Here is a 23938-nt window from a genome sequence, read left to right as displayed (position 1 = left end):
CAATGGAAAGGGGGGAGGCTGTGGTGGGGTTGTCCTACACTCAGTCTGGGCCCGGCTGCTCTGGAAGTGGGGTTTCTAAATTCACACAGGATGATGACTGGCTTTAACCAGTTAAAATAGAAAATTACCTGACTTACTTTGTCAGTATTTCTGCTAAAATTTGGTTTAAGGTTAATAATTAAATGATTTACAGAAACAGCTTATTTAAACTGTGATGTAATTTTTGACAGTCATAAGATAATTATGGTGTGACTAAGGTAATTAAGATTTCCAGAAATGTTATGATTATTATTTTTTTAAATGCTTAGGTGTAATAAGTAACATGGATTACTTCATCAGTTACCCCTCTTTATATATATATATATATATATATATGCACCTTTTTATTTTTAATTTAACTAGCGTGCACAATGAAACTGAAAATAGTTTAAACATTCAGACATCGTTTTTCTTCTTAATGGACCCGTGATTCTAGATCTCTTAAGCAGAATATTCAGCTGTTGACTTTCCTTTGCCCCGTGTGCGATTAACACACGATAATCCTACTATTTTGGCCAAGTCTTTTGAAATATTTCCATGCAGTTTTATGTATTGCATAATGATAACTACAATTATATTTTAAACTATATGTATATTAGCTCCAGGTCCGTCAGCAGAACATGATTTTACCAAGTAGACACTGTTCCAAAACTGTCACGGTTATGTGGTCTGATTCGTCTGGCTCTGACATCATGAAGGGGTGGTGAGAATGGACAGGTACGGTTTCCTTTACCCAATCATTTTACCCAACGCGTTTCTGAAGCGAAATTGACAGTTGCTCAGGCTAATTGGAAAGCGAGTGTTTCCTGTTACACTTTCCAACCAATTAGAATGGCAGTTGGGCGGACCTCCGAGTAGGAACGTTCTCCGGCACCTCATCTCATTCTGCCCAGTTCGATCGGCAACGGGAGCGGAAAGAGGAAAGCAGAGAGCCCGAAGGCAGTAGCCCCCACCACCGCCGGCCCAGGTTACCATCTAGCACCGGGAACTATAGCAAAGAGCCGCCGCCGGCTGAAGCCATTACCAACAAGTAACAATGAGCAGCGAGGCCGAGACACAGCAACAACCGCCGCAGCCTGCTGCCGATGCGGAGAGCCCATCCAGCCCGGCAGCCGCAGCTTCCGCGGGGGATAAGAAGGTCATCGGTAAGACTGCTGGAGCTAGTTAAGCTAACTAGATAGCTAACGTGTTTTATGGCACAGGGGCAATGCGCAAAAGTGGTGGCTGGTAAGGTTGTCAACTCGATCCACAGCTCAGTATACTGTAAACTAAAAAACGTTCGTTAGACACGGCCGTTGAGCCGCACAACGTTAGCACATGTTAAATTACACTGTTACATTAGCATTAGAGAAATTTTTATTTTGGCCAACGGGACCCAGTATATTTTTTGGTCCCTTTGGCTAAAATTATTTAATTATTTCATGGGCTGTGTTCTATTCAGTGTATTGGCTTTTACTAACGAGAAGCATTCTTAAAAAAGTTAAATTAATTTTCTTTTGGTTCCTAAAAAACGCTAAACGTTTACGTGCTGGCGATACAGAATTAAAGTATCGGTTGGAAGCTAGACAGCGCAAGCTTTTTATAGTTTTTATAGACCGCTGCTTATTCATTCTTTAATAGCTAACACTTTGGCCTTCATATTAAAATAATTTTAGAAGACATGTGAGTATTTTTTTTTTAAATTAGGTATTTTAGACTTTTAATCCCTTATGTTCATCGGCCTCCTCGCGTCTAACGTACGCCATAGAATGCTCTGGTACCGGTCGGCCGTCACGTAAACGAAGAGGTTTCTGCCCGTTATCAGATTCTGTGTGTATATGCCAACGTCGGTGCTCCTTTTAAGCAGGCAGAAATGGGAAATGATGTATTAAAGTGAACTTTAATGCCATATTTGTGGAACACCGAGATATCAAATGGCTTAACCGGTTACAAATTATATCGAAATCAAGCTAGCGTTAGCGACTTGCCATCCTTTGTTCGCACGAGTCTTGCTCCCCGGTGAAATATTAAAAAAAATCATCTAAAACAGTCGAAACTATATTCAAACTTTTCACTGTTACAATTAGCAGCGATTTATATTTGGATTTGATCAGAAAAGCACCATAGCACAACTGTCAATGGTCGACTATTTTCGGTGGAATTGATGAGGTCTCATTGGGGCCTAGTGATCGACCGACGGTTGCTCGCTTGCTTGCGAAGCTATATTAGCCTAGCCAGCTAGCTTGAGCTATTTACATGGCTAAAGAGGCCATCCAAAATGTCCGCCGTGTATTCCGCTGATTTCTTTCGCCATTTCCTTGGTTGTTAATTGAAACCAGTATAACCGTGGCATTTTTTATTTTTATTTTTTTTTTAACGTCCTAAGCATTTGGTCACAATAGAAGCTGTCCGATGTGTTATGTTCATTTCCGCCTGCTGGCAGTAATCCAAGCACATGGTTCAGACCATCTCAGCTACATAGCTATGCTAACAAGCCAGCTGGGCTCGCTAACATATCCGGGCGCGACTCTACCACGTGTGAACGCTCAGTAGTGCGTCTAAAATGGGGCAGTAGGTCTGCTGTAGTTAAAAGTCAATGTGTTTAGCTACAGCGGCCTGCTATGATGATATTGAAATCTTTGATTTGGGTGGCATTACAGTAGACGGGGACATTAAAAATAGGGGCAGTCTTGAAATTTACCCGAGAAGTAATCTAGTCGGTACTCGTTCGTGGTGCTCGTTCATGGTGCTTACCTCACACCAAATGCAGCTGGCACAAGACACTCCTAAGCGCCAGGATCTATAATAAGAATGACAGTTGGGAGTTATATTTAACTTCCACATTAAATGTGTCACTTTCTCATGGTCTGTTCTTATTTTACACTTTGTCATTGTTAGAAGTCTTATTAAATACCAAGATGCATCTAAAATGATCAGTAATATATCATTGTTTTCTTTACAGCAACAAAAGTCTTGGGTACAGTCAAATGGTTCAACGTCAGGAATGGATATGGGTTTATCAACAGGTAAGTTGACTCCACCCATCCCTTCTTTCCATAGACCCTGATAACAACAGTGTGTATGTGTGTGTGTGAAACAACATTCCCAATCCTATTATGGCTATGATTTGCTTACAAAGCTGCCCAGATGAATTATCTACACGTCTCCAAACTCTGGTTGCATGCATCTGTTAATCCTTACACTCATTCGCTTTGTTGTAGTCTGCAGAGGCATCACTGCTTTTTGTGGCTCAGTAGGATACTTCTAATGGTGTTCTGCTTTTTTTTTTTTTTTTTTTTTTTTTTTTTTTTAATTCATAGGAATGATACAAAAGAGGACGTTTTTGTACACCAGGTAAGCTTTGCAATGTTTTTTTTTCTTTTCACAATTTAAAACAAAATCAGATGATTATGATGATTAGAAACATTTCAAATGTGAACCATTATGATTTCAGACAGCCATCAAAAAGAACAACCCGAGAAAATATCTTCGCAGTGTTGGAGATGGAGAAACTGTGGAGTTTGATGTAGTCGAGGGAGAGAAGGTAAGCTGTTCTTTGGTTAGTAATTTGGTTTTGTACTCTGGCAGCTTCTAAAGAAAACATCCCATGAATGTTCTCTAGTTTAAAAAAATGTAAAAAAACATCTTACTGCGGACACAGGGAGCAGAGGCTGCAAATGTCACCGGCCCAGGAGGTGTTGCAGTCCAGGGAAGCAAGTATGCTGCTGACAGGAACCGCTATAGGCGGTACCCCCGAAGGAGGGGCCCTCCCCGTGGAGGAGACTATCCAGAGAACTACCAGAGTGATGGAGAGGGTGAGCAAGGCAGCGGAGGACGTGACAAAAGCAGAGAGGGTGGAGAGAATGCCCCTGAAGGAGACTCGCAGCAACAGCAGCGCAGACCCACGTACCCTGGCAGACGGCGCTACCCACCATACTTTGTACGTAGACGATACGGCCGCCGGCCCCCGTACACCAACGCACCACGCGGAGAGATGACTGAGGTATGCTGTCACAGGCTACTATCCTGAAACAGACACCCAGTTGTCCCTAAAGTCGGGACCGTAATATGATTGTCATACTCGGCTCTTAACCCTCTCCTAACCCTCACGTGGTTGTGACCAATAAATCTTGGTGTATCGGGGGCCTTGCCAGTATTTTACAAACTGACTCTAATAGGGCCCCATGATTGTTACGGTGAACTACCTGGTAATGCTCATTCATCATTTCAATATTAACTCTTTAAGCTTGCTAGTTTCATTAGAGTGGTGCATGTCACTACTGAACTATGGTTCAGAAGGCGTTTGACCAGTTTGATCCATTTGCTTTCAGGGAGGTGAGGGTGACGAGAGCCAGGGAGGTCAAGACCAGGGCAACAAACCAGCGAGGCAGAACTACTACAGAGGCTTCCGACCAAGGTTCAGACCAAGGTTTGCATGTTGGCTTCACTGATGTAGGGCTGCAACAATAGGCGAATAAACATTTGGGCTGTTTCCATCCTGGTCTTGTGTCCAGCAACTAAGATTTCTCTATTTGATTCTTTTACTAGTAGTAATCTCCACATGTTTGGATAGAGAAGCTCTCCTTTTGTTGCAGCCTATCCACAAATTGCAGCTTTTCAGCAGCAATTTGTTAGTCACTTGAATCCTGCATCTTGTTTTAGTAGATGTATTTTTCTGCATGGTATTTCTGCCTTGTAGTTGGTGCCCTTATTGTTTGCTTATAGCTTCTTCCTTTTTGTTTGTTAACTTTAGGGGTCCACCCCGTCCCAGACCGGTGCGGGACGTTGAGGAGGACAAGGAGAATCAGGGCGGTGAAGGTGGTCAGAATCAGCAGCCCCGCCAGCGCCGCTACCGCCGCAACTTCAATTACCGCCGCAGACGCCAACAGACTGGTGGCAAACCTGGCCAGGAAAACAAGGAGGCCAAGACAGGAGGTGACACATCGGCAGAGAAAACGTCCGCTCCCGAGGCCCAGCAGGGTGGGGCTGAGTAGGAAATAACCTGCCCACCGGCACCTACCATCTTTTACCATCGTCCGGGTGAGTCTGCTTTGACCATATTCATAATGTCGGATTTCACATGTGTTCATTAGATTCAGCATCTGGGACTGAAAGAAAATAACTAGGCAGCATTACAGCAGTGTAAAGCTGAATAGCTTGTCCTATACACTTTTTGGCTCTGTAGTGGACAGTCTGAAAGCCTGAGGTAATCTAGTGGATTTGATTAAGCAAACAGTCTGGCACCACTGAGCTCTATCACTTTTGTCTGAACAGCATCTCTGAATAGTGTCTCTGGTGATGCACATTTTTAGGCATTTCATTATACACCATGCAAAATGTCGAAATCCAAAAGGCTGGGAATGTTTAATAAAAACTTACAGTGGACTAATTGCTAATTTTCTTCTTTTACAGTTTTTTTGTCAACAAGAAGAAACATCAAATAAGATCTGAGCAATAAAGATTTGACTTGACGATCGTCACAAGCTTGCACCATGCATTTGACCAGATTACCACCGATGGCCTGCAGAATCTATGCAGACTTGTTTTTTTTCCATTATTTTTATGTGACAGCTACAAAAAGTTTTGGGGAAACAGCAAATGTTTTTCTAAATCTGTCCTAAGTTTTTACACCAAATGGTTTTTAAAGATAAAATGGAATTTGATATCTGGTCAGTTTGACATTTTTAAATAACTTTTTATGTATTCAAACATTTTAACAAAATGCAAGCTCAAATAAAAGTCCAGAACCCAGGAAAAATGTTTGGAGTGGTGGCTGTTTTTTTTATTTCAAGTATACAGGATATGGAAAAAGACACAATCTAATCTTTCATTTACAGAGGACACAGTTTAAGGTTTTGTTTTTATTCCCCATTTCATATAAAGATGAGGGACTTAAGCAATGGTGTGGTTATCATCAACTATATTTACAGTGGTAAATGTTTAATCAGAACTTTGGTCACTTTTTCACAGCACAGTAATAAAACCCTTTAAAACATTTTAGACATTGACAGTGTAGTACCAGTATTTATCCACAAATGTGTTCTACATCTAAAGATCATTTTACTGCAGCAAGTAAATTAAAATGCAGCTTAAAAACCAGCTAAACAGAAAATGGCTGGAGTGAGCTGTACAAGGGGACTAAAATGTACACTTGGCCAGTAAGTCTTTATGCTGCACATTCGTACAGGTGGACAAAAATCCTTACTGTTCAATTGTTCCTGAAAGAGATCGACACAGTTTCAAATGTGTTTTGATAGCCTGATGGTAGAGAGAAATGGAAGGCACAAGGTAGAAATAGGAACCTGAATCATCGCATCTGAGACCAGAGAATAGCATTAATGATTGGTTGTGGTTTTCTCTGTGCCCAGTCAATGTTTTTCAGTCTGTTGGTAATGGACTGCTGGACCACATCTACTATAATTGATAGTTTGTTTTGTACGATTCATCAGCAGTGCAATGTCTCAGACGTTGGTCTCTTTGCGCAAACGCTTCATACGCTGTACGTTGCTCTCCATGGCGTCAGGGTTGGTGATCTCTGTGGCACAGCTATCAGGAAACCAGCCCCTCACTCCATCTCGCATTCTCTCCCCATAGCACCATCCTAGGAGAAGATTGCTGTTAAGGTCAACTTTAAAGCACCTTACATTTTATTTTGCGCTTTTAACCAAAAGAACAGCGACACTCTTGTGTTTGATGGTGTGAAATTTGCATTGTATTACAGATTGGAAAGAAGTTAAGGTCTCACCCTCTTGTTTTTGTAGGACAATGACAAGCTCGGCCTCTTTCAGGCCCAGTTCATCTGGCTCCTTTGGCATGTAGGATTTGGTGGCCTCATACTGTGGCAGACCTGAAAAGCACAAGGCAGTGAAGTTCATAAAACTGTATGTTGAACATCTTACTGTCCTACAAAGGAGTAGGAAGCTAACTTATATCCAACAGGGTGTAAAATTACACCAAAGTACATACCATAACTTCTTTAGAGTGGCACACCCTTTGATAACAAAACCAAATGTCAACAGCTATGCTTGCTATTAAACTACACAAGCTGTAACCCCACCTCTAATAGTTTTGCTGTCGGTATGGTAAACGGACTGGTTCTTCTGGAACTTTTCATTTTTAAAATACCATTTTAATGTCTGTATCTATTCTGATCTTATAGCAACAAAGACATTGGTCACGCCAGGCCAGGTAATCTTTGAATGATTCAGCTACATCTGTGTCGACAGAAAAACCAAAATACTTTTACTATTTAATGCTTTTGAGTCTAAATGGTAGGAAGTTTGAATTATTGGGAGCTTTTCTTACAAGTTCTTTATGGATCAAAGGAAATCTAACAAGCTCAACCGAAGAAGAAAGAAACACTGCAGCTGTGTAAACAAATAAGACGGCAAAACTGAATGCAAATCATCTGTTTTCTGTGCTGCACTGTGCTGAGGGAGTTCATAACAAATGAATAACGTCTCAGGAAAACAAACACTGTGATTAAACTTATTATTCTTTATAATAATACAAGCTTACCATCAGTATTATTGGAGCCAGCTGTCTCCTTGTGTTCTGTAAGAGCAACTATCCATCGTTCCCGGTCCACCCTTGGTGATAGAAAATAAAAAATAAAGCACAATTTAAAAAAAAAAAAAAAGAAAAAGACTACAAACCAGTGTTTTCTACAGTGAAATTCATAACATGGGAGGATCTTAGGCTGCCATTAAGATTCATGGCAGTAGAGAGCGCCACACACAAACTATTAGATGTGGTCTTCGAGGTGGTAAATGTAAATGTGATTTTGAATAAAGAACTACTATCGGTATTGAAAGAAAGCAATATTTTAGAATCACATTGTGATATAAAGCATTAGAAGTTGTTAGACCTCTGGGTAAGTAAACTCTTCTTTGAGAGATATATAGCTGAGCTTAAGAGGAGTCTGAAAGTCACAGTACCTGGACTCAGCCAGTAGGGAGATTTGCTCTGCTCTCCCTTCACTGTTCTTGCTCATCAGTAGTCTAAAAGAAAGGTAGCTGGAGTTGTTCTTGGGAGACGTAGGTGCCCTTTTCTCTCCATCCTCACCCATCTCCACCTCAATATTCTCTAAAGTAGCGTAATCCAACACCACAAAACTCTCCTCACTGGACAGACAATTGTGAGAAAACAAACAAACAAAAAAAACAAAAAAGAAAGTCCATCACATGGCAGTTTTAAGCTTATTGTGTTGTCTTGCCAAACTTGCTGTGAAACCTAGTTTATGCATGTGTCAATGTACCTAGATCCCAAGCAGCTAAAACTCAATCACTTGATTGATAATGGTCTCTCCTAGATACTATCACTTGACTTAAAAATGTGTCTAAATGACTCCAGTGTTGTTCCTCTGAGCGGACATTGTTTGCTTTCTCCCTAACTCAAAACAGAAAGCTGTAGTCAGTCGAGCTGACACGCTGAATGCAGGATCGAAGAATCTCAAGTATGCAAGCACCACATCCATACTCTCTCCTTGCTCTGTCCCTTTCCCTCCTCTCTTCTGTTTCTCATATTCTGTCAGCAGCTGGATCTACTTAGTATCCACTACAGTCACAAGGAAATAGCAAGCAAGTGAATTAAACTGTTTGTGGGTTTAAGTGTTCTCTTCTCTTGCCCGCTTTAGCAGATGTCCAGGCAGGTTCTACTGTACTCTACCATTAATCTTTTAGGTATCCACTACTTATGGTCCACCAGGAATCATCTTAAGATACATCAATTGAATATTTGTCATCAAAATCAATGAAAAAACTCAATCATTACACTGGGAAAGCCTTAAACTAACTCTGACAGTCATCTTCATACTCAGCTTCAAAATTTCCCACTGTATCCAGATAATAGTATTTTAGGGGAATACGATTGTTGGCACTATTCCCACTCACCTCTTCTTCTTGGTGACAATCAGTACATCGCTGAAGACAAACAGGTAGTAGCTTCTGGTGCTGAAAGCCTTCCATATGCTGAACTCTTCAAGTGAGAGGCGCAGCTCACCGCGCTTCTTCAGCCACCGCGATGATGACACCAGTGGGAATGCCTGTCAGCATCAACAGATTTATCATTCCAGGTTAGCAAAGTGGACTCAGAGGTTTTATATGAATTTTTAAATGACATTGTTATTTATTACTACAATCATTTATGATATTTTACTAATCAATGTAACCATATGTATGTATCAGTGTATTCTTTCTTGACTGTGTGGAAGCACACCTTGATTTTACCAAAATCCATTTGTTTCTCGATGGTATACATCTGCTCAGTTCGCTCCATCCGTCTAGCTCCATCATTGCAGCTAGTGACCAGCTGTTGGCATAATAATTTTAACAATAGCAGCATAAATGTCCCAGTCTGCTCTCAGATGATAACTGTGAAGCTGCAGAGTGCTTTACATGCATCCTAGCTGAGGTGTGCTCAGTACCTTATTGATGTAGTGCAATGCCCAGATAGCAGCAAAGTACTGCGCTGTTCCTTGTGTAGTTTTCTGGCTGATTGTCTGAGGAGCAAACAAATACCAGTTACTCTCTTGTGTATTAGTTAACACTTAGTACATAAGAGCCCGACTGATATACTGGCAGGGCTGATATACTAGTATCAGCATTTATAATTCAATAATAATATAGTCAATAATTTAAATTAAAAAAATGTTAAAGAAAATGGATGGATAGACACAAAGACTTTGTAGAAACACCCTTCAAAAACGTTTGTCCACCAGAGGGCACTCTGCGACTATCTTGCAACACTACAAAAACAATCAGCTGATCTGAGCAGAGAAGGGCAGAGCATAAACAAGTAATCCACAACTTGTTGAAATAGTAAACCAGGATTATTTTTAAACTGCATTGTCAGGCTTCTGTTTATGTTTCATGTGTCTGAAAGAAAAAAATATCGGCTGATGTATTGGATTTCTACCAAATCCTGTGTCGGTCGGGCTCTAATGAATGTATGATTCTGATTCACTAAAAGAGAAAATACACACAGAACCTGCTGACCATGAACCCATATTTTTTTAAATGTCCCTTTTAAGTTGCTTTGTATGTTCCACTCTAAAACAAAAAAAAAGAAAAAGAACTTTTACTCATATAGTAAAGCAAAGCTTAAACTGACATCCAGCAGTAGTGGCAGTCTGGTTACTCGCTGCATGGGAAGGATGAGAAAGGAGAGCATGGGGAGACCTCTGCATTCACTGTTCATTTCGATTTTCTTCAGGGTCTCCTTGAACGCACTGTTACTTGACCTAAGAGATGCAGAAAGACACATGTTCAGCTCATTTAGCCATGTTACTGGAGAAACTCAGTAGCTTGCTTGTTCTTCTACTCACAATAACTTCTGCAGGGTCCTCTGCTGAAAGGTCTCGTTGGAGCAGTAGCTAATGTACGGCTCAAAGTGTTTAGCAGCGTGGGTCTGAACAATGTCGCTAATGTCGATCACTGGGTTGTCAGAGTGACGTTGTTCAAGGTCCTCAAAAAACCTGAGGGAGAGTTCAGTAACAATTTAAAAGATATGTTATTTCTCCCACCTCTGTAGGACATATACAGAGGGTGTTCAGGCTGACTGTGACCACTGAACAGTTTACATTTCTGATGTGTAATACAAATCAATCAATGCACAGATGAAATTACTCTTCTGATTTTACAGTACTGTGCCAAAATCTTGAGTCAACCCCCACTTTCATATTTCTCTGACTCCAATGAGCCAAACTTCTTTGAATTTTTTTTAAGTGGCCTTGAGAAGTAGTTAAATAGTTAATGCACCCCCCCCTCAACACTGACCAATGATTTATTCAAGCACAAAAAAACCACCGAATTCAAGGGTAGTACCAGTGTTTTATCCATACATAACAGACTACTTAGCAAAGAACCCATTTTAAACTGATTGGGCACTTTGTTACTAGGAGCCCGTTGCAAAAACACAAACTAAAACCCAGTTGTTACCATTTCTTTAGTTGAAGCAATGAAAAATACTGTGATGACACTGTTTGACAGAGATAAAAAAAAATTCCCCAACAGTGCAATTAGGGAAAAATTAGATTAGCTGTGATTGTCAAGCTATTAGCCTGATGGAATTATGAACACAAAAGAATGCCATCAGATTTTGATCCACCATGCAATACTATTTGGAAAGCATCTGATCAGCAACAACTTCATTTTTCAGCATGACAATGATCTCAAACACACTGCCAGTGGAGTAAAAGCACATCTAGACAGACAAACCCACAATGAAACACGGTCTTGGATTGGACAGATGGAGTGTGGGGTCATTTTGACAGAGAACGGAGCAAAAGGCAGCCAACATACAATTAATAGCTTTAAACATCCTTCACGAAGCCTGGCGAAATATTCCTGAACACTACTTAAAGAAATGAGAAGAAGAGAGTTCAGGTTATGTTGAAAAACTAAGGTGGCCATACTCAAGCTTTCCTTTCTAGCACATTAGAGTACAAACGGTTTTTGCAGTGTATAATGTATTTCCATGTATGCACATGTTTCAGGAAAGAACTGCACAAACGTCTAACTTTTCTAACAAAATAAGAAAGAAGTGGCTCAAGACTTTTGCACAGACCTGTATATTAGTAAAAAAAAAAAAAAAAAAATCTATGACTTTGACACAACAATCTAAAATCAAAAATGACCTTTAAGTTACATCAAAGTATTTGGGATATAGCTTCTATCACATCACAGAAATAGTTTGTGGCAATGTTAAGCAACTTTAGTAACAGGAAGAAACATCTTTTGACCTTTGCCTCACCGGTTTCGAACAGATAAATAACAAACATCAACATGAAAAATGACTTTTAGCCCCGCTCTTGAAAAGTGCATTTTAAACAAACAAAAAGGGATGAAAATGAAACCTGAAAACCGCCCAGCCAACAAACCAACTACAGGACACACACACACACACACACACACACACACACACACACACACACACACACACACACACACACACACACACACACACAGGTACTGTAACTGAGACAGCAGCTTCCAATACACGTTCAGTAGTTTCACAGATACTGTTTTACTTGGAAACAGAGGAAGAGGCTCAAAGATGAAAGGGCATTTCTCTTTGTTAATAAAGTTGCTTGCATTACACACAGGCTGGTTTCAAACACATTATCATTATAAAGCCTGGGAATACCACTCTGAGCAGATAGGCAGCAGAACCAGTTTGACTAGCAAGTTTTAACATGTTTATGGGGCCTACAGGACACTACAGAAATGCTAATGGAAAATGCTCTACCCGAATCAACCTTTTTCCTTACAAGTAATATGTTTCAGATGAATTCGACATCACTGCTTTCCCCAGAAAAAAATAAAATAAAAATGAAGGTCTTTTTGAAATTAGCAAAATACAGTAATGATGACTATGAGATCCTTAAGAGTCATGCGCTGACCTTTGACTAACGTCACGGATGACGGCAATATTGGAGAAGAGGTGGTGGTGCTCTGTGGCCGTCATTGTCTTCTTCAGTGTTTCGCTTTCCTTGAAGTTGCGTACCAGGATACCCAGGCTGTGCAGGTATGAATGCTCTGAGGTGATGATCTCAAAAATGGCCTATCAAGTGAAGACAACAAGTTACACAACCAAGTAAATCGGAATGAGCCATTCACTCTGCAACATGTACTTTCTGCTGTCAAGTTCTTTCACTTTAATTCACCGTGTTCCTTATTTCATGTGTGTGATGTAGTGAGTTCCTACATATCCCAGAATTCCTTTAAAGAGATAGGTTTTTGCTCCTTCCTTTCAGAGAGATAGCATCTTCTTACGGCATTCTGCTTTGTTAATTTTATCACTACATTACAGCCAGCCAGAAAAACCAGTGTGCAGCATGTGACAACATTATAAAACATGAGCTTTTGTTGCTGTGCATTCTGGTTTATCAAGGCTGCTGTGGTTTAAAAAAAAAAAGGCGGTTCAAAGGGAGCAATGCCTAAATGCAGTTTTACTATTGCAGATATTCATCTTAAAATTCACAGAACACTGAAGTGTAATGAATACAAAACCAGCAGACACTTCACCACTGCTTGATTAGAAGCAGTGTGTTTTCAGCTGTATAACAGAATGAACACTATGTTTTACATTATCTTAGTTTACCACTAGTGTTGTGGTTAGAACCTTGGAGGAACGAAGAGGTGGGAACGACACACCTTCCAGGAATGACCAAAGGGCATGAGCTGAGCTAAATCTAACAAGTTCTGACTTGAAGCTTGAAATGTCAATAAGTAACAGTAACACTGCGTGCTGGACTGAGTAAAGATCTCTGTTGCAAGAATCACAAATCTTCATTACTCTACAGTCTATCCACAAGGAGTGCAGCATTTTTTATTAACCTCAGCAATCCTGAACTTCAATAAAATGCTTTCATAGTTCCTAAAACATGATTTGAACGACTGCAGGAAACTGGTTCACCATTTAAAGTAGACCTATGAGTTGACCAAAAGTACAAAGGAGCATGATAAGTACCTGTGTAGGAGACTGCCAGAGAATGATTACATTCACAGGGTGTGGCTTTATTCAGGGACTGTAGTGCATACAGGGTGGACCTTTGCTATTGACACAACAGCTGACATCTCAGACGGCTGGTGAGGGAAAAATCCACCCTGGGATAGTGTTACATTGCACAGATAGTATCAGTTTGTGATGTTTGTTGGCTTTTCAGAAGTTTCTGGAATGAAATATAACTGGATTTGTTGTTACATTAACTTAACCTGAACCCACCTTAGCGGGTTCCTAACCTGCTTAGAGCCTTTAGACAAATTCTCTGAGAACAGGTTTCCATTCAGGAAATTAATTCAGGATGAACTTTTTTCCCCTAAACAAAAACTCTGTGTAAACTATTGGGCTAAATCAGAGTTTTCTTACAAAACCTTCAGTAATCATGTTGTGCTTGAATCCATTTAATCACCTTTTTTTTAAAAAAACAAAACAATTTCCTGTATGTCCCCAATTCTACTAAACTATAAAATATGATAATAATTATTGCATTAATAAACTGCGAGCCATTATAAAAAAAAACTATTAATAGTCACTGCATGTGTGGGGGTTTCTTATTCTGGTATCAGTTTTTATTGAAACCACAGGCTGTGGCTGCTTTTCTCTTTATCTGAGTGAACAGAAGCAGCATATCATAGTATCATAGGTTTTTTTTTCATTCTGTCATCAAGAATATTCCTAAATCATTTTATATAGTGAAAAAAGTTGACATTCTTAATGTAAACATTTTGGCTGAAATGCTTTGAACTTGTCAAATGTTTTATGGTTGCATTTATGGTTTATCCACGGAGTTTTAGTGGTGTGCGGTTTTCTGTAGCATGCTGAAGCACACCACAATCCCTCTCAGAAAAGGGGTCAGTAGTACTTGGAAGATGAGGGAACCGGTATATCCAGTGCTGCAGTGTCGTGGAGAGTAATGACTCACATGAAAATAACCAAATTGGTTTGTATTGTAATCATCGTGGACTTGTTTTCTTCATGGCCAGGCTTTGTGATCACCTGATCTGTACTGCTGTGACACAGAGGTTTACTGGTCTCTCTGGATTCATCCAACTGCACCATCCACCATCAGCTCATATTGTGGCTGTCTTTCACCCATACCTCTACTACAAAGACTGAGTTTGTGAAGTGATCCTAAGGAGCAGCATCATCTTAAATTTAAATTAATGATGATTGACCAAATTAGTTCATTAATCTTTACCACAAACTACTCAGTTCCACAGCCTGCAGTGCACATTTTATTCATTGCTAAAGAGATTTCATTACATGAACCAGATACCTTCAACAAGACAATATGCACCTACCCAGTGCGTGCCATATTAAACGAATAAACCTACTCATACAATTTTTACATTTCTTCTGGTCCTTAACCATGACCATAATCTGTCACCTTCCTCTGTGTCCTCTCTTGTTGACAACTTAATCTGAGATTTGTTACACAGTAAAGTTAACCTTACCAGGCCAACCTGATATAGTAAGCAGCTATGTAAGCACGCACACACTTACCTCCTGTCGCTTTCGCTCCTGAGGTGTGACAGAGTCCAGAATACCGGTGTCCTTCACCTTTAAAAGTGATATTAAAAAAATCAATAGTTTGAAACTAATATTCCTTTGAATAATTTTTTTGAGACCGTTATATAAAACATATTCAGTACAGTAAGAGTAAGCGTTTATATCATATGACTTTAATTCAAATTGATTTGAAAAAAAAAAAAAAAACAATGGAAAAAAAACCCCCAGAAGGCAGACAGTGCTCTCTGCTGAAGGAAGTGAGGACTGAAAATGATTTCTATACCAGCACGCTGCTTTATTGATAACTGAAGATTATTATAGACTGCTCTTAGCCTATACTTGATTCCCTCATTGCATTTGGACATGTACCAGCTGGCTCCAGGTGAGCTGGGTTGGTCGGTAGCTCTTTATCACAATGCCCTGATCATTTGCAGCAGGCTCTGCCACCACAGACTCATCAAGGGACTCATCTTGGTTGGTGGACTGCAGCCCCCGCTCACGGATTTCCTGGTAGAGGCGCGGTGTAGCTGAGGACAACATCAACATCAAATTGAACTCAGAAAATTTTATAGTCATAGAGTCCTAAATGCACAGTTCTAAAAGTATCTACTATCATGATCAGCTTACGTGTGGATTTTGCTGTTTTTCACTCACAAATGCCACAAAAATGCCAAAGCTGGATTGTGACACCATATTAAGATAGATTATTTGAGAATGAAAACGAGGGAGGTGAGAATGCATCAGTTAGGTGGACAGCCGGTAGACAGAGAGTGTGTTAAATGTGCAGGTTAAAGATCAAAGAGCAGGTTAAACATCGAATGATCCTCGAGGACTTAAAAAGAAGCAAACAAGCAAACAGAAGTGTTGTTTAGGCAGTTCTCAATCAGCTGCTTCAGTATCAGTTTTATAAACTGAGTTTTCTTCTCAATTCCACACAACTAGATCTGAGAGATGACTTTAAAAATCACATCTCAAAAAGGAGACGTCGCAGTGCCTGACGGTTCGGGACAACCTTCAAGGCCCAGCAAGTATTTAACATGCCGGGAGTGTTCAGGGAGAACGATTTCCGTTTCGGTCCCCTCCTTTCCAAGCTATGGCATGGAAATTATAGCTTTCTCTGCATGAGGTTTTCATGACTGAGCATACGATTAATTTGCAATCTAGTTTCAAAATGTCAAATGTAATTGGTATTTTCTGAGTATTTGTAGCCCTTTAACCCAATTAAGAGACGCAGACAACGCGGCGCACGGGTGGACATACCATCTTTGAATGATCCACGTTGTCTCTGGTTCCTCTTTCTCCCCAGGGTTCCCTAGAGACAAAACAGCAGTGCAGCCTGAAGTTACTGCGGAATAAATGTGTGTCACTGATGCTGATATTTTTTCCTTTCTTTCCTCATTCTGCCTTTAACAAACTTCCTGAACACTAGTCTAGTCGATTGTGGAAAAACGCCATCATCTTTATTACTAAAGTTGAATGTTGCTGACACTATTGGGTATTCCCCCTGTCACCTATTAAAAGGACGAGACTGTATCAGCTCTGCTCATTTAAGAACTTTGGTAGCTACACCAGACTGAAACAGCTTGACAGACCCAGTCGAAGTGTATGTGTTTAAAGGTCACAACTACACAAAGAAAATGATGCTGCACATGCTCCAAGTAATTGGATAAGTTAAAGTATGATTAATTAGAAGGACTAGCTTGGATGCCTGTTTTTCTAAGCAATTCATAAGCTAATATCAAACTGTGACATGCATACAAGTTCTCATCTAATTTACAATATATTTGTGGCAGATGGGCAGAGTAGAGCACTATCCTTAGACCCCCTGGCCTCAACTTATGTACCTTACGTCCATGGGTGCGAATTGGGGCAGGACTGGGTGCTCTGCCCTCTCTAACAGGTTTCAGTTCGGTTGCAGTTGCTTGTTCTGTCGCCAAGGTTTCAAAATTCAAGCTAATTATTGCCGCTCTGTATGACTGGTTCCTGCGGTTCCTCCTAATACCAAAACCTTCTCCATCACTGTCGTAATCGTCCCAGGACACATCCGAGCGACGGCTTTGGTTCGCACTGCTGGAGTTCTCCAGTCCTACTGGGAATGTCACCACGGTGGTGTGGTGTCGGTTTTTAGGCCGGCTGGACACTGCTAACTTCTTGGGGATCATTTGCTCCTTGCCAACCTTCAGCGCAGCAGGACTTGTTGTGCTCAGAACCACCTGCTGAGGCACCGCAAGCCTGTCCACTTTATCATCATCCACATCCTCCGCTTGCTCCTTGGGTGTGGATGCTTCAGGCTCGGGTGTTGCAGAGCCTGGTGAAGGGCACTCATCACCCGACTCGTATATATGGAGTTCTGTGGCGAATTGATTCTCCACGATCTGAGGGACCTGGCAGTCCTCTGACTGGCTCTGAGACATGGCGTCCTCCTGTCCTAATGTTGGCTGGTCTGGGCTCTTCAGCAACTACAACAATGGACAAAGTACAGAATTGAAAGGAGTTATAATGTATAAAGCAGGACCTTAAATAGAAACAAGGCAACAGTCTGGCCCTAAATAATCTCCAGTGACCCACCTTGTGATCCAGTTCCGCTCTCACACAAACACTCAGAGTTTTGATACCCTTCAAACTCACATGAAGGGACTTAACCCATGAGTCACCACTTACTCCTACGCTGGACTGTAAATCTTTACGCCGCAGTAACCACAAGAAAAGAAACTTTTTAATAAGCTGGCTACTCCTGTCCTGTTCTGTGAACAGTCCAGCGCAGACCCATAAGTCCGTTATAATACATGCGTACTTCTTATAAACACATCTCTATTATAAATAAGCCTGGCGAAAGTCTTTAAGTGGCATTCCTACCAGCCAGTGAGAAATCAGCTTTGCATGTGGGTTTCAAATATAAAATCCCGCTGCTGTAAATCCACTTTAAGTGTTTTGGGTTTTTTCCGTGCATTTCGCCTTACTCGCAAATTGATTTCCAATAACTTCGCTGCCTGTAAAACGGATTAGGGTGGGAGAGGGAAAAAATGTCTGCCTCGCATTCCCACAGTTCAAAACAGCGAGATGACACGCAATGCAAGCAACACCGAGACTGGGAGAGGTCCAACAAACTGCCCTACCTGAGTGAGCAGAGCTTCTGACAGCAGCCTCGTTTACTCGCTGACAGCACGGGTCAGTCCGCCGGTGCTTCCGGAGCTGCTGTCCGACGCGCAGAAAGAGTGCAGCTTTTATTGAGCAGCAGCTGTACTCCTCCGCCGCTTTCTGTCACATTCTCCGTCTTTACTCGCCCACTTCCTCCTGTGTTTGCAGGCGCCCATTAAAGCGAACCCTTTACGTCACTACAGGTGAGCGTCAATCAATCATTAATAAGTGACCGTTTCGATGAAAGCAGGACACAGCTCGCGAGACAGCTTCTCACGGATAAGCAGCCTTATATTTAGCCATTCATATTTAACACCTGCCCCTGTGATGCTGGATTATCCTATTTACCAGTCTCGTCTCGGTCATACAAACCTTGACTTTGAAAAAAAAAAAAAAAAAAAAAAAAAAAAAAAAATATATATATATATATATATATATATACATTATTATAGAGCATCAAGTAGAATTTTGACATTTGAGTAGCTGAAATCCGTTTGCGCATACATAAAGACAAAGTGTTCCCTTTTGCATAAACTTGTAATGACAAAAATATTTTTTTCTGGTTTTTGTTTACCTGATTGGTAACACATAGCTACATAGCTCGTTGTTCCCCTCTAGTGACCAATAAGAGGCATGACACTGTGTTCATCAAGCATAAATCCAGATTTTCACAAGCTTAACCACAAATGAGTCATTAATAAGTAATACATTTGGGTTTTTTTTAATGATTATTATTAGATTTCAGTCATTTTTGTGCGGTAATCTGTTTTTTGTACAAATAATTTTAAAATCATCAAAAAAACAACTCTTGTTTAAGCCGTGTTTGAACTTGCAATTTCCATTTCATTTTCCTTGTAGATTAAAAATATCACCAGCAAATATCTCCACAAGTCACTAAAGCTGAGCCAGCCTCAGACTCATGTTGCTCAGAAAGTAGAGCATAATCTGAAGGCCAGTGGTTTGATCCCTAGCTCCTTCACCCTTTATGTCAAAGTATCCTTGAGCAAGATACTGAATCCTAAATTTCCAGGATTGCACCCACTGGAGTGTTAGGGTAGGTTAAAAGAAGTTCTTGCATGAATTACTTCAACCCTGGTGGGTGAATGAGTCTGGAAGTAAAGAAACACTAAACACTCAAATTGAGTAAAGTGCTGTGCTGTAAAATAGTGCTGTGAGGAAAAAAACCCCCAACACAAACACATTTAATATGATTCAAATGATTATTGATGATTTCATTTACTGAAGAAAAAAATCTATTTAAACCTACCTGGTCCTATGTGAAAAAGTAAGTGTCCCCTTTGTTAAATCATCATGTATAATCATGATGAATCAAACTGAGTTGAATTTTACTAGACACACTGAGGCCTGATTACTGCCAGATGTGTTTAATTAAAAAAATCACTTAAATAGAACCTTACAGATAAAGTGAAGTTTTGGTTTTGGTACTCTACAGTGAAAGCCATTATGAGAAACCTGAAACAGTGCACACTGAAGACTCATCCAGGAGGTCACCAAAGAACCCACAGGAACATCTAAAGAACTGCAGGGCTCAATGTCTCAGTTAGTTAGAGTTAGAGTTCACGATTCAACAATAAAAAAAGAGACTGGGCAAAAATGGCATCCATGAGAGAGTTCTGCGCTCTACCTGAAAATCCTGAAGGAGAATGCCTGGCTGTCAGTTCACGCCCCGTAGCTCAAGCATATGCAAAGGGACAACAATCTGAAACACACCAGCAAGTCCACCTCTGAATGGCTCAAAAACCGCAAAATGAAGTGGCCCATTCGAAGTCAGAACTTAAATTGGATTGAATGCTCAACAAGTCTCCAATGTGGCTTAAACAAAACAATCCAAAAGCTTCACCAACAGTTATCACAAATGCTTGATTGCAGTTCTTGCAGCCAGCAGTGGGACAACCAGTTTTTAGGTTTAGAGGACAATTCATTTTTTGTGTAGAGCCAGTGTGTTCCCGTCCACATAAGATTTTAAGCTTCTTCAAAAAAAGTATACATGACAAGTTTGTATGGGAATTAATTAGTGTTGCACAAGTATTATATTTTTTGGAAAGTAACACAAAAAACAAAGCACACATTTTCTCTTTTTTTGGTAATTTAAGATTTAATTTCTTCAACTTTAACAGTCTGAAAATATGATTACACATTAACCAATATTCTATTCAAGCAAGGCTGAGACATGTATTATAATGCAATGTGGAAACAATGAGGTGACAAAATGCTGAGGGTCACTATGTACACAGTTTATATATAAAGAAAATCAAATGGCAATGACATTTACACCATCCTCAATTTCAATATCATATGGCATCCGATGAAAGTGAATTAGAATATATCCAAGTGATCAAACAGTCCCATGATATTCATGTGACATCGTGTGCATACTTGTAAAAATGTCCATCCAACAAAAATGAAACATCATGTTTTTAACCACCGGACAAACACAGCATGATTTAATTTCATTTAAGAGCTTTACTCTCACTTAAATGCCCCTGTGCAAATGCGTGAACTGGTAAAACTTGCAGTATGTATGTCTCCTCAGTTCTGCCGAAAGTATTCAACACAGCTTTTCCAAATTTCTGTTTGTTGGCCAAAACTGTGCCCAACAGATGTGCGAATCATTAAGAATACTTGAAAAAGAAAAATCAGCTTTTTTGTAGTCACTGGGGTCGACTACTGAAACTGTCGTTTCACAAAATTTGTATCGTGACTATGTGTGTAAGCAGATCTGCTCATCAAAGATTTAGAGTCCAGGTTAGTGGGACAAAGACCGGAACATGACACAGGACAAAATGTTGTCTTTTCTCTAACTTTTGAAATATTTAGTGTGAAGATGACGACTGCTGTATGTTGCCGATGTGCATTTCTTTTAAAGGCTATGCTCACATAGAGGATGCCTAGACAAGACTTTCTGTGTCTTTTCTTTTCTTCCTTTACTTTGAGAATATCCAGGAACCCCTGGGTCAAGTATGCTTAACAAAACAACACAACTTGATACGCTTTATGCAACACATGTACACAACATGTAACATTCGTGCTCAGAACAGCTTAAAGTTTAAAGTTTAGGTCACACACTGAAAAATCTAATTTGGATCCTTTTATCCTTTTCCAGTGAAAATCAATCTATATCATTTTGCATTTTCTTTTTGAAAAATAGGATATTTTATCATCATTTGAAATCTGCTGAGAAAGCACGACAAGCTTAACTACGAGACGCTGATACGTTTGAGCAGAGTTTTTGCTTTAAAAAATTGAAAAGAATTGCAACCGTGGCAGTCAAATGAAGCCTAGAAAGCGCTTCTATGAGACTGATACAAAAATGTCATGACTAAGCCATGATGGAGATGTAACACTATCTACATATAGAATGCATTAGCTGCTTCATGAGTATTTTTTCCCCATTCATTACATAAAGGTGAGTGAGTCTGGCATATAGGCTTAAAAGTAGTCTCTTTCTATTATAAGTCTGTTAAATGTTCTAACTTTTGTCTAGTCTAGTGATTTGCAGGAAAGCAGATAGATGCTAAGTTCAGGACATACATTTATCGGGTCACAAGAATCAGTGCATCTCAGAACTGTTGTTAATGTTAAAAAAATGAAGAAAAAAAACAAGATTTTGTGTCAATAAAACAGGTGCAGGGTCATCCCAAGCTGAGCCTCAGAGCCCGTGTGGACAGCAGCAGCCACAGCATGGCCCTGTGTGTCTGGAGGCCAAAGAGTAACACACAGTTTAAAGGAAGACCAGCTTTTCCCCTGTGGACCTGTGCAGTGTGGGATGCAGGATCAGGGAGGGGGAGGCATTGGTATAAGTTGGGGTGGGGAGCGCTGCAGGGCAGAGGATGGGGAGATGATCCTGTTTACTATTTGGGTATATCCCCTTTCTTCAAAATGAGCTGCCGCTGCCAGGGCGCCAGTTTGGTCTCGTCATAGCCTAGGTTTCGTATTCGCTCCAACTCCGTCTTCTCCTCGATCTCCTTCACCTTTTTGGCCTGCTCCTCTTCTTTTCTACGTGCACCCATAAAGGATAATTCACAGTAGTTAGAGTTGAACAGTAAATCTTCAGTTTATAGTTGTTACTTCTAACATATGCAAATGACCACATCTCAAGACATGAAGCACTCAGAAGCACAAACCTCCACCAAGGCATCTCACTTTTTGGGCAGTATTTACTGTTAAAAGAATAGTACTGTATTTTCTGTATATTAAATTTATTTTCTTTGCTCTTTTTAAACGTAATTAAAGAAGTTTTTAATCCATTGATCTCAGACTCACAGCACCTAACAAATTTCTCATTCAACACATTTTGTGTTACGTGTTGTATAAAGCAGAATGAATAAAATTTTCTTACCTTTTCTGTTCCCTGTCACATCAGGAGATGGTGAGCACAAGAAGACAAGGTTTAAATATCTTAAACAGCAACAGCAGTTAATCCACAAGTTAAAGCAATTAAATGAGAATTTTAACACGTGCAAGTAACAAAATAGGAAGTACACTTTATACTCTAAACATCAAGTTCAAATTGTTCAACAATAAATGTCACAAAGAAGGCTAAAGATCGCACAAATCTTGAGGTAAAGCTGAATTAGTCAATATATTTTTGCTTCCACTGGAGGAAAAAAATGAATGAAACCTTTCATGTAAGGTTCTCGACTCTTTTACTTCTTCCTGGCTCTGATTTATGGATTTAAAAACAGATACAAAACTAGCCTTTTACTTTTAGTGCATATGACGCACCTGGAGTTTTGATTAGGTCCAACATTTTCCCAATGCAAACACAAAAAATACATTTAGTAAGCTGGGTATTTTTGAATATTTTTGAAATAGAGAAGTACAACATAGTTGTGCAGAAGAACTTCTTGAAATGCAAATAAACAGTAAATTAATAAAGAAGGCCTGCAGTGGCAAGAATTTAAAGTGCTTTCCTGTGAAAAAAAAACTCTCTAGTAACAAAACCCCCCAACTGGTTGGATGTTTTGGTGGCATCACAGCCACTAAGTGTTTTCTGCCAACTTATTCCAGCCCAGAGCGCCTTTATGTCATCCATTTGGGTTAAGCACTACTAACCTGCCACCAAAAATGAGATGTGCTGAGTAACACTGGCTACTCACCTCTCTTCATCCATTTTCTTCTTCATCATGTCTCTCCTCCAGGCTGGCATTGACGCCAGGCGTGCCGACTCCTCCTCAGCCTGTAAGGGGACAGAGGGGTCCGGGGAGAGACAGAGATAGGGGCCCACAGCAGTCAGCAATGAATTTGTACTTTTAAAGTATCTTCTGTTGTGAGGAGACTTGTGTCAAGTTTAAGAGAAATCGCGAGTGCAAAATATGTACTACATGTATTTGGTAAATGTGAGCAAGTTCTTCAGTCAGTTAAGTAGCTAACTCTGCTACAGACTTCACTTGCATCATCTTGTGTGCAACCTTCTTCTTTAAAAAAGTAGTAATCTCAGTCTTCACCTTTAGGTTAGCACACAGTCATGAACAGATGTGCCCCATGAGATCATTTTTAAAATATCTGGTTATAATACACCTGGATATAATAATAGATGTGTTAACATTTGAAATATTTGAAAATTACTATTGAGTCTATTATATTAAATTAAAGGTGATATTGAGATGATTTATGTCTGTAGCACTGCATAAATCATCACTAAAGCAGGCAAGCACCTGCATAAAGAACAACTGTAATGAAATGTTAGTCCAGTCTGTTTGTTTGTGCAGATTCTCAAATGTCAGTTTTAAACAAATGGCCTTTATGT

At 40.0% G+C, this 23938-nt stretch overlaps 3 protein-coding genes across 9 annotated transcripts in view; 1 reads left to right on the top strand and 2 right to left on the bottom strand.

The window, feature by feature from the left end:
* Positions 1–924: 924 nt before the first annotated feature.
* Positions 925–5778, top strand: ybx1 (Y box binding protein 1). 4 transcript variants are annotated; one of them, XM_084917138.1, is made up of 8 exons: positions 925–1184; positions 2981–3044; positions 3339–3372; positions 3473–3562; positions 3680–4021; positions 4350–4435; positions 4772–5058; positions 5431–5778. In XM_084917138.1, exons 1-7 carry the CDS (start codon positions 1076–1078, stop codon positions 5010–5012), a joined length of 966 nt encoding a protein of 321 aa, XP_084773264.1. In that variant the 5' UTR covers positions 925–1075; the 3' UTR covers positions 5013–5058; positions 5431–5778. The 4 variants fall into 4 exon arrangements, with proteins under 4 accessions (XP_084773264.1, XP_084773266.1, XP_084773263.1 ...); XM_084917140.1 differs by having other exon boundaries at positions 926–1184; positions 3680–3958; XM_084917137.1 differs by having other exon boundaries at positions 926–1184; positions 4350–4447.
* Positions 5559–18474, bottom strand: arhgef16 (Rho guanine nucleotide exchange factor (GEF) 16). Of its 3 annotated transcripts, none has more exons than XM_084917134.1 (15): positions 18147–18473; positions 16875–17489; positions 16291–16342; positions 15400–15557; positions 15025–15081; positions 12419–12579; positions 10343–10492; positions 10129–10258; positions 9443–9517; positions 9235–9327; positions 8910–9061; positions 7956–8141; positions 7537–7607; positions 6764–6865; positions 5559–6619 (listed from the first exon to the last, which is right to left on the bottom strand). In XM_084917134.1, the coding sequence occupies exons 2-15, from the start codon at positions 17442–17444 to the stop codon at positions 6480–6482; spliced, it is 2097 nt and encodes a 698-aa protein (XP_084773260.1). In that variant the 5' UTR covers positions 17445–17489; positions 18147–18473; the 3' UTR covers positions 5559–6479. The 3 variants fall into 3 exon arrangements, with proteins under 3 accessions (XP_084773260.1, XP_084773261.1, XP_084773262.1); XM_084917135.1 differs by lacking the exon at positions 18147–18473 and adding an exon at positions 17599–17699; XM_084917136.1 differs by lacking the exon at positions 5559–6619 and having other exon boundaries at positions 6640–6865; positions 18147–18474.
* Positions 18475–20276: 1802 nt separating this feature from the next.
* espn (espin) overlaps positions 20277–23938 on the bottom strand; it is a 38485-nt gene continuing 34823 nt past the window's right edge. For both annotated transcript variants that reach the window (XM_084917297.1, XM_084917298.1), the window contains 3 exons: positions 23290–23368; positions 22529–22550; positions 20277–22185 (listed from right to left, as the gene is read on the bottom strand). In XM_084917297.1, the coding sequence (XP_084773423.1) occupies positions 22041–22185; positions 22529–22550; positions 23290–23368 (246 nt within the window). In that variant the 3' untranslated portion in view covers positions 20277–22040. The remainder of the gene's footprint in view (positions 22186–22528; positions 22551–23289; positions 23369–23938) is intronic.

The sequence above is a fragment of the Perissodus microlepis genome, chromosome 20, assembly GCF_051167445.1.
Source record: "Perissodus microlepis isolate ML-2025 ecotype Zambia chromosome 20, ASM5116744v1, whole genome shotgun sequence".
Taxonomy (NCBI): Eukaryota; Metazoa; Chordata; class Actinopteri; order Cichliformes; family Cichlidae; genus Perissodus; species Perissodus microlepis.
The sequence above is the reverse complement of the archived record's forward strand: the minus strand, read 5'-3'. Positions and strand labels throughout refer to the sequence as shown.

Bases quoted from the DNA above. Each gene is read 5' to 3' on its own strand.
- ybx1 (XM_084917137.1), top strand. From the start codon at position 1,076: ATGAGCAGCGAGGCCGAGACACAGCAACAACCGCCGCAGCCTGCTGCC. The intron at 3,373-3,472 runs GTAAGCTTTGCA...TTATGATTTCAG, and splicing joins AGGACGTTTTTGTACACCAG to ACAGCCATCAAAAAGAACAA. The intron at 4,448-4,771 runs GTTTGCATGTTG...TGTTAACTTTAG, and splicing joins CGACCAAGGTTCAGACCAAG to GGGTCCACCCCGTCCCAGAC.
- arhgef16 (XM_084917134.1), bottom strand. From the start codon at position 17,444: ATGTCTCAGAGCCAGTCAGAGGACTGCCAGGTCCCTCAGATCGTGGAG. The intron at 9,518-10,128 runs GTCAGTTTAAGC...TTTGCTCCTCAG, and splicing joins GACTGCCACTACTGCTGGAT to ACAATCAGCCAGAAAACTAC. The intron at 9,328-9,442 runs GTACTGAGCACA...TTATGCCAACAG, and splicing joins CATTGCACTACATCAATAAG to CTGGTCACTAGCTGCAATGA.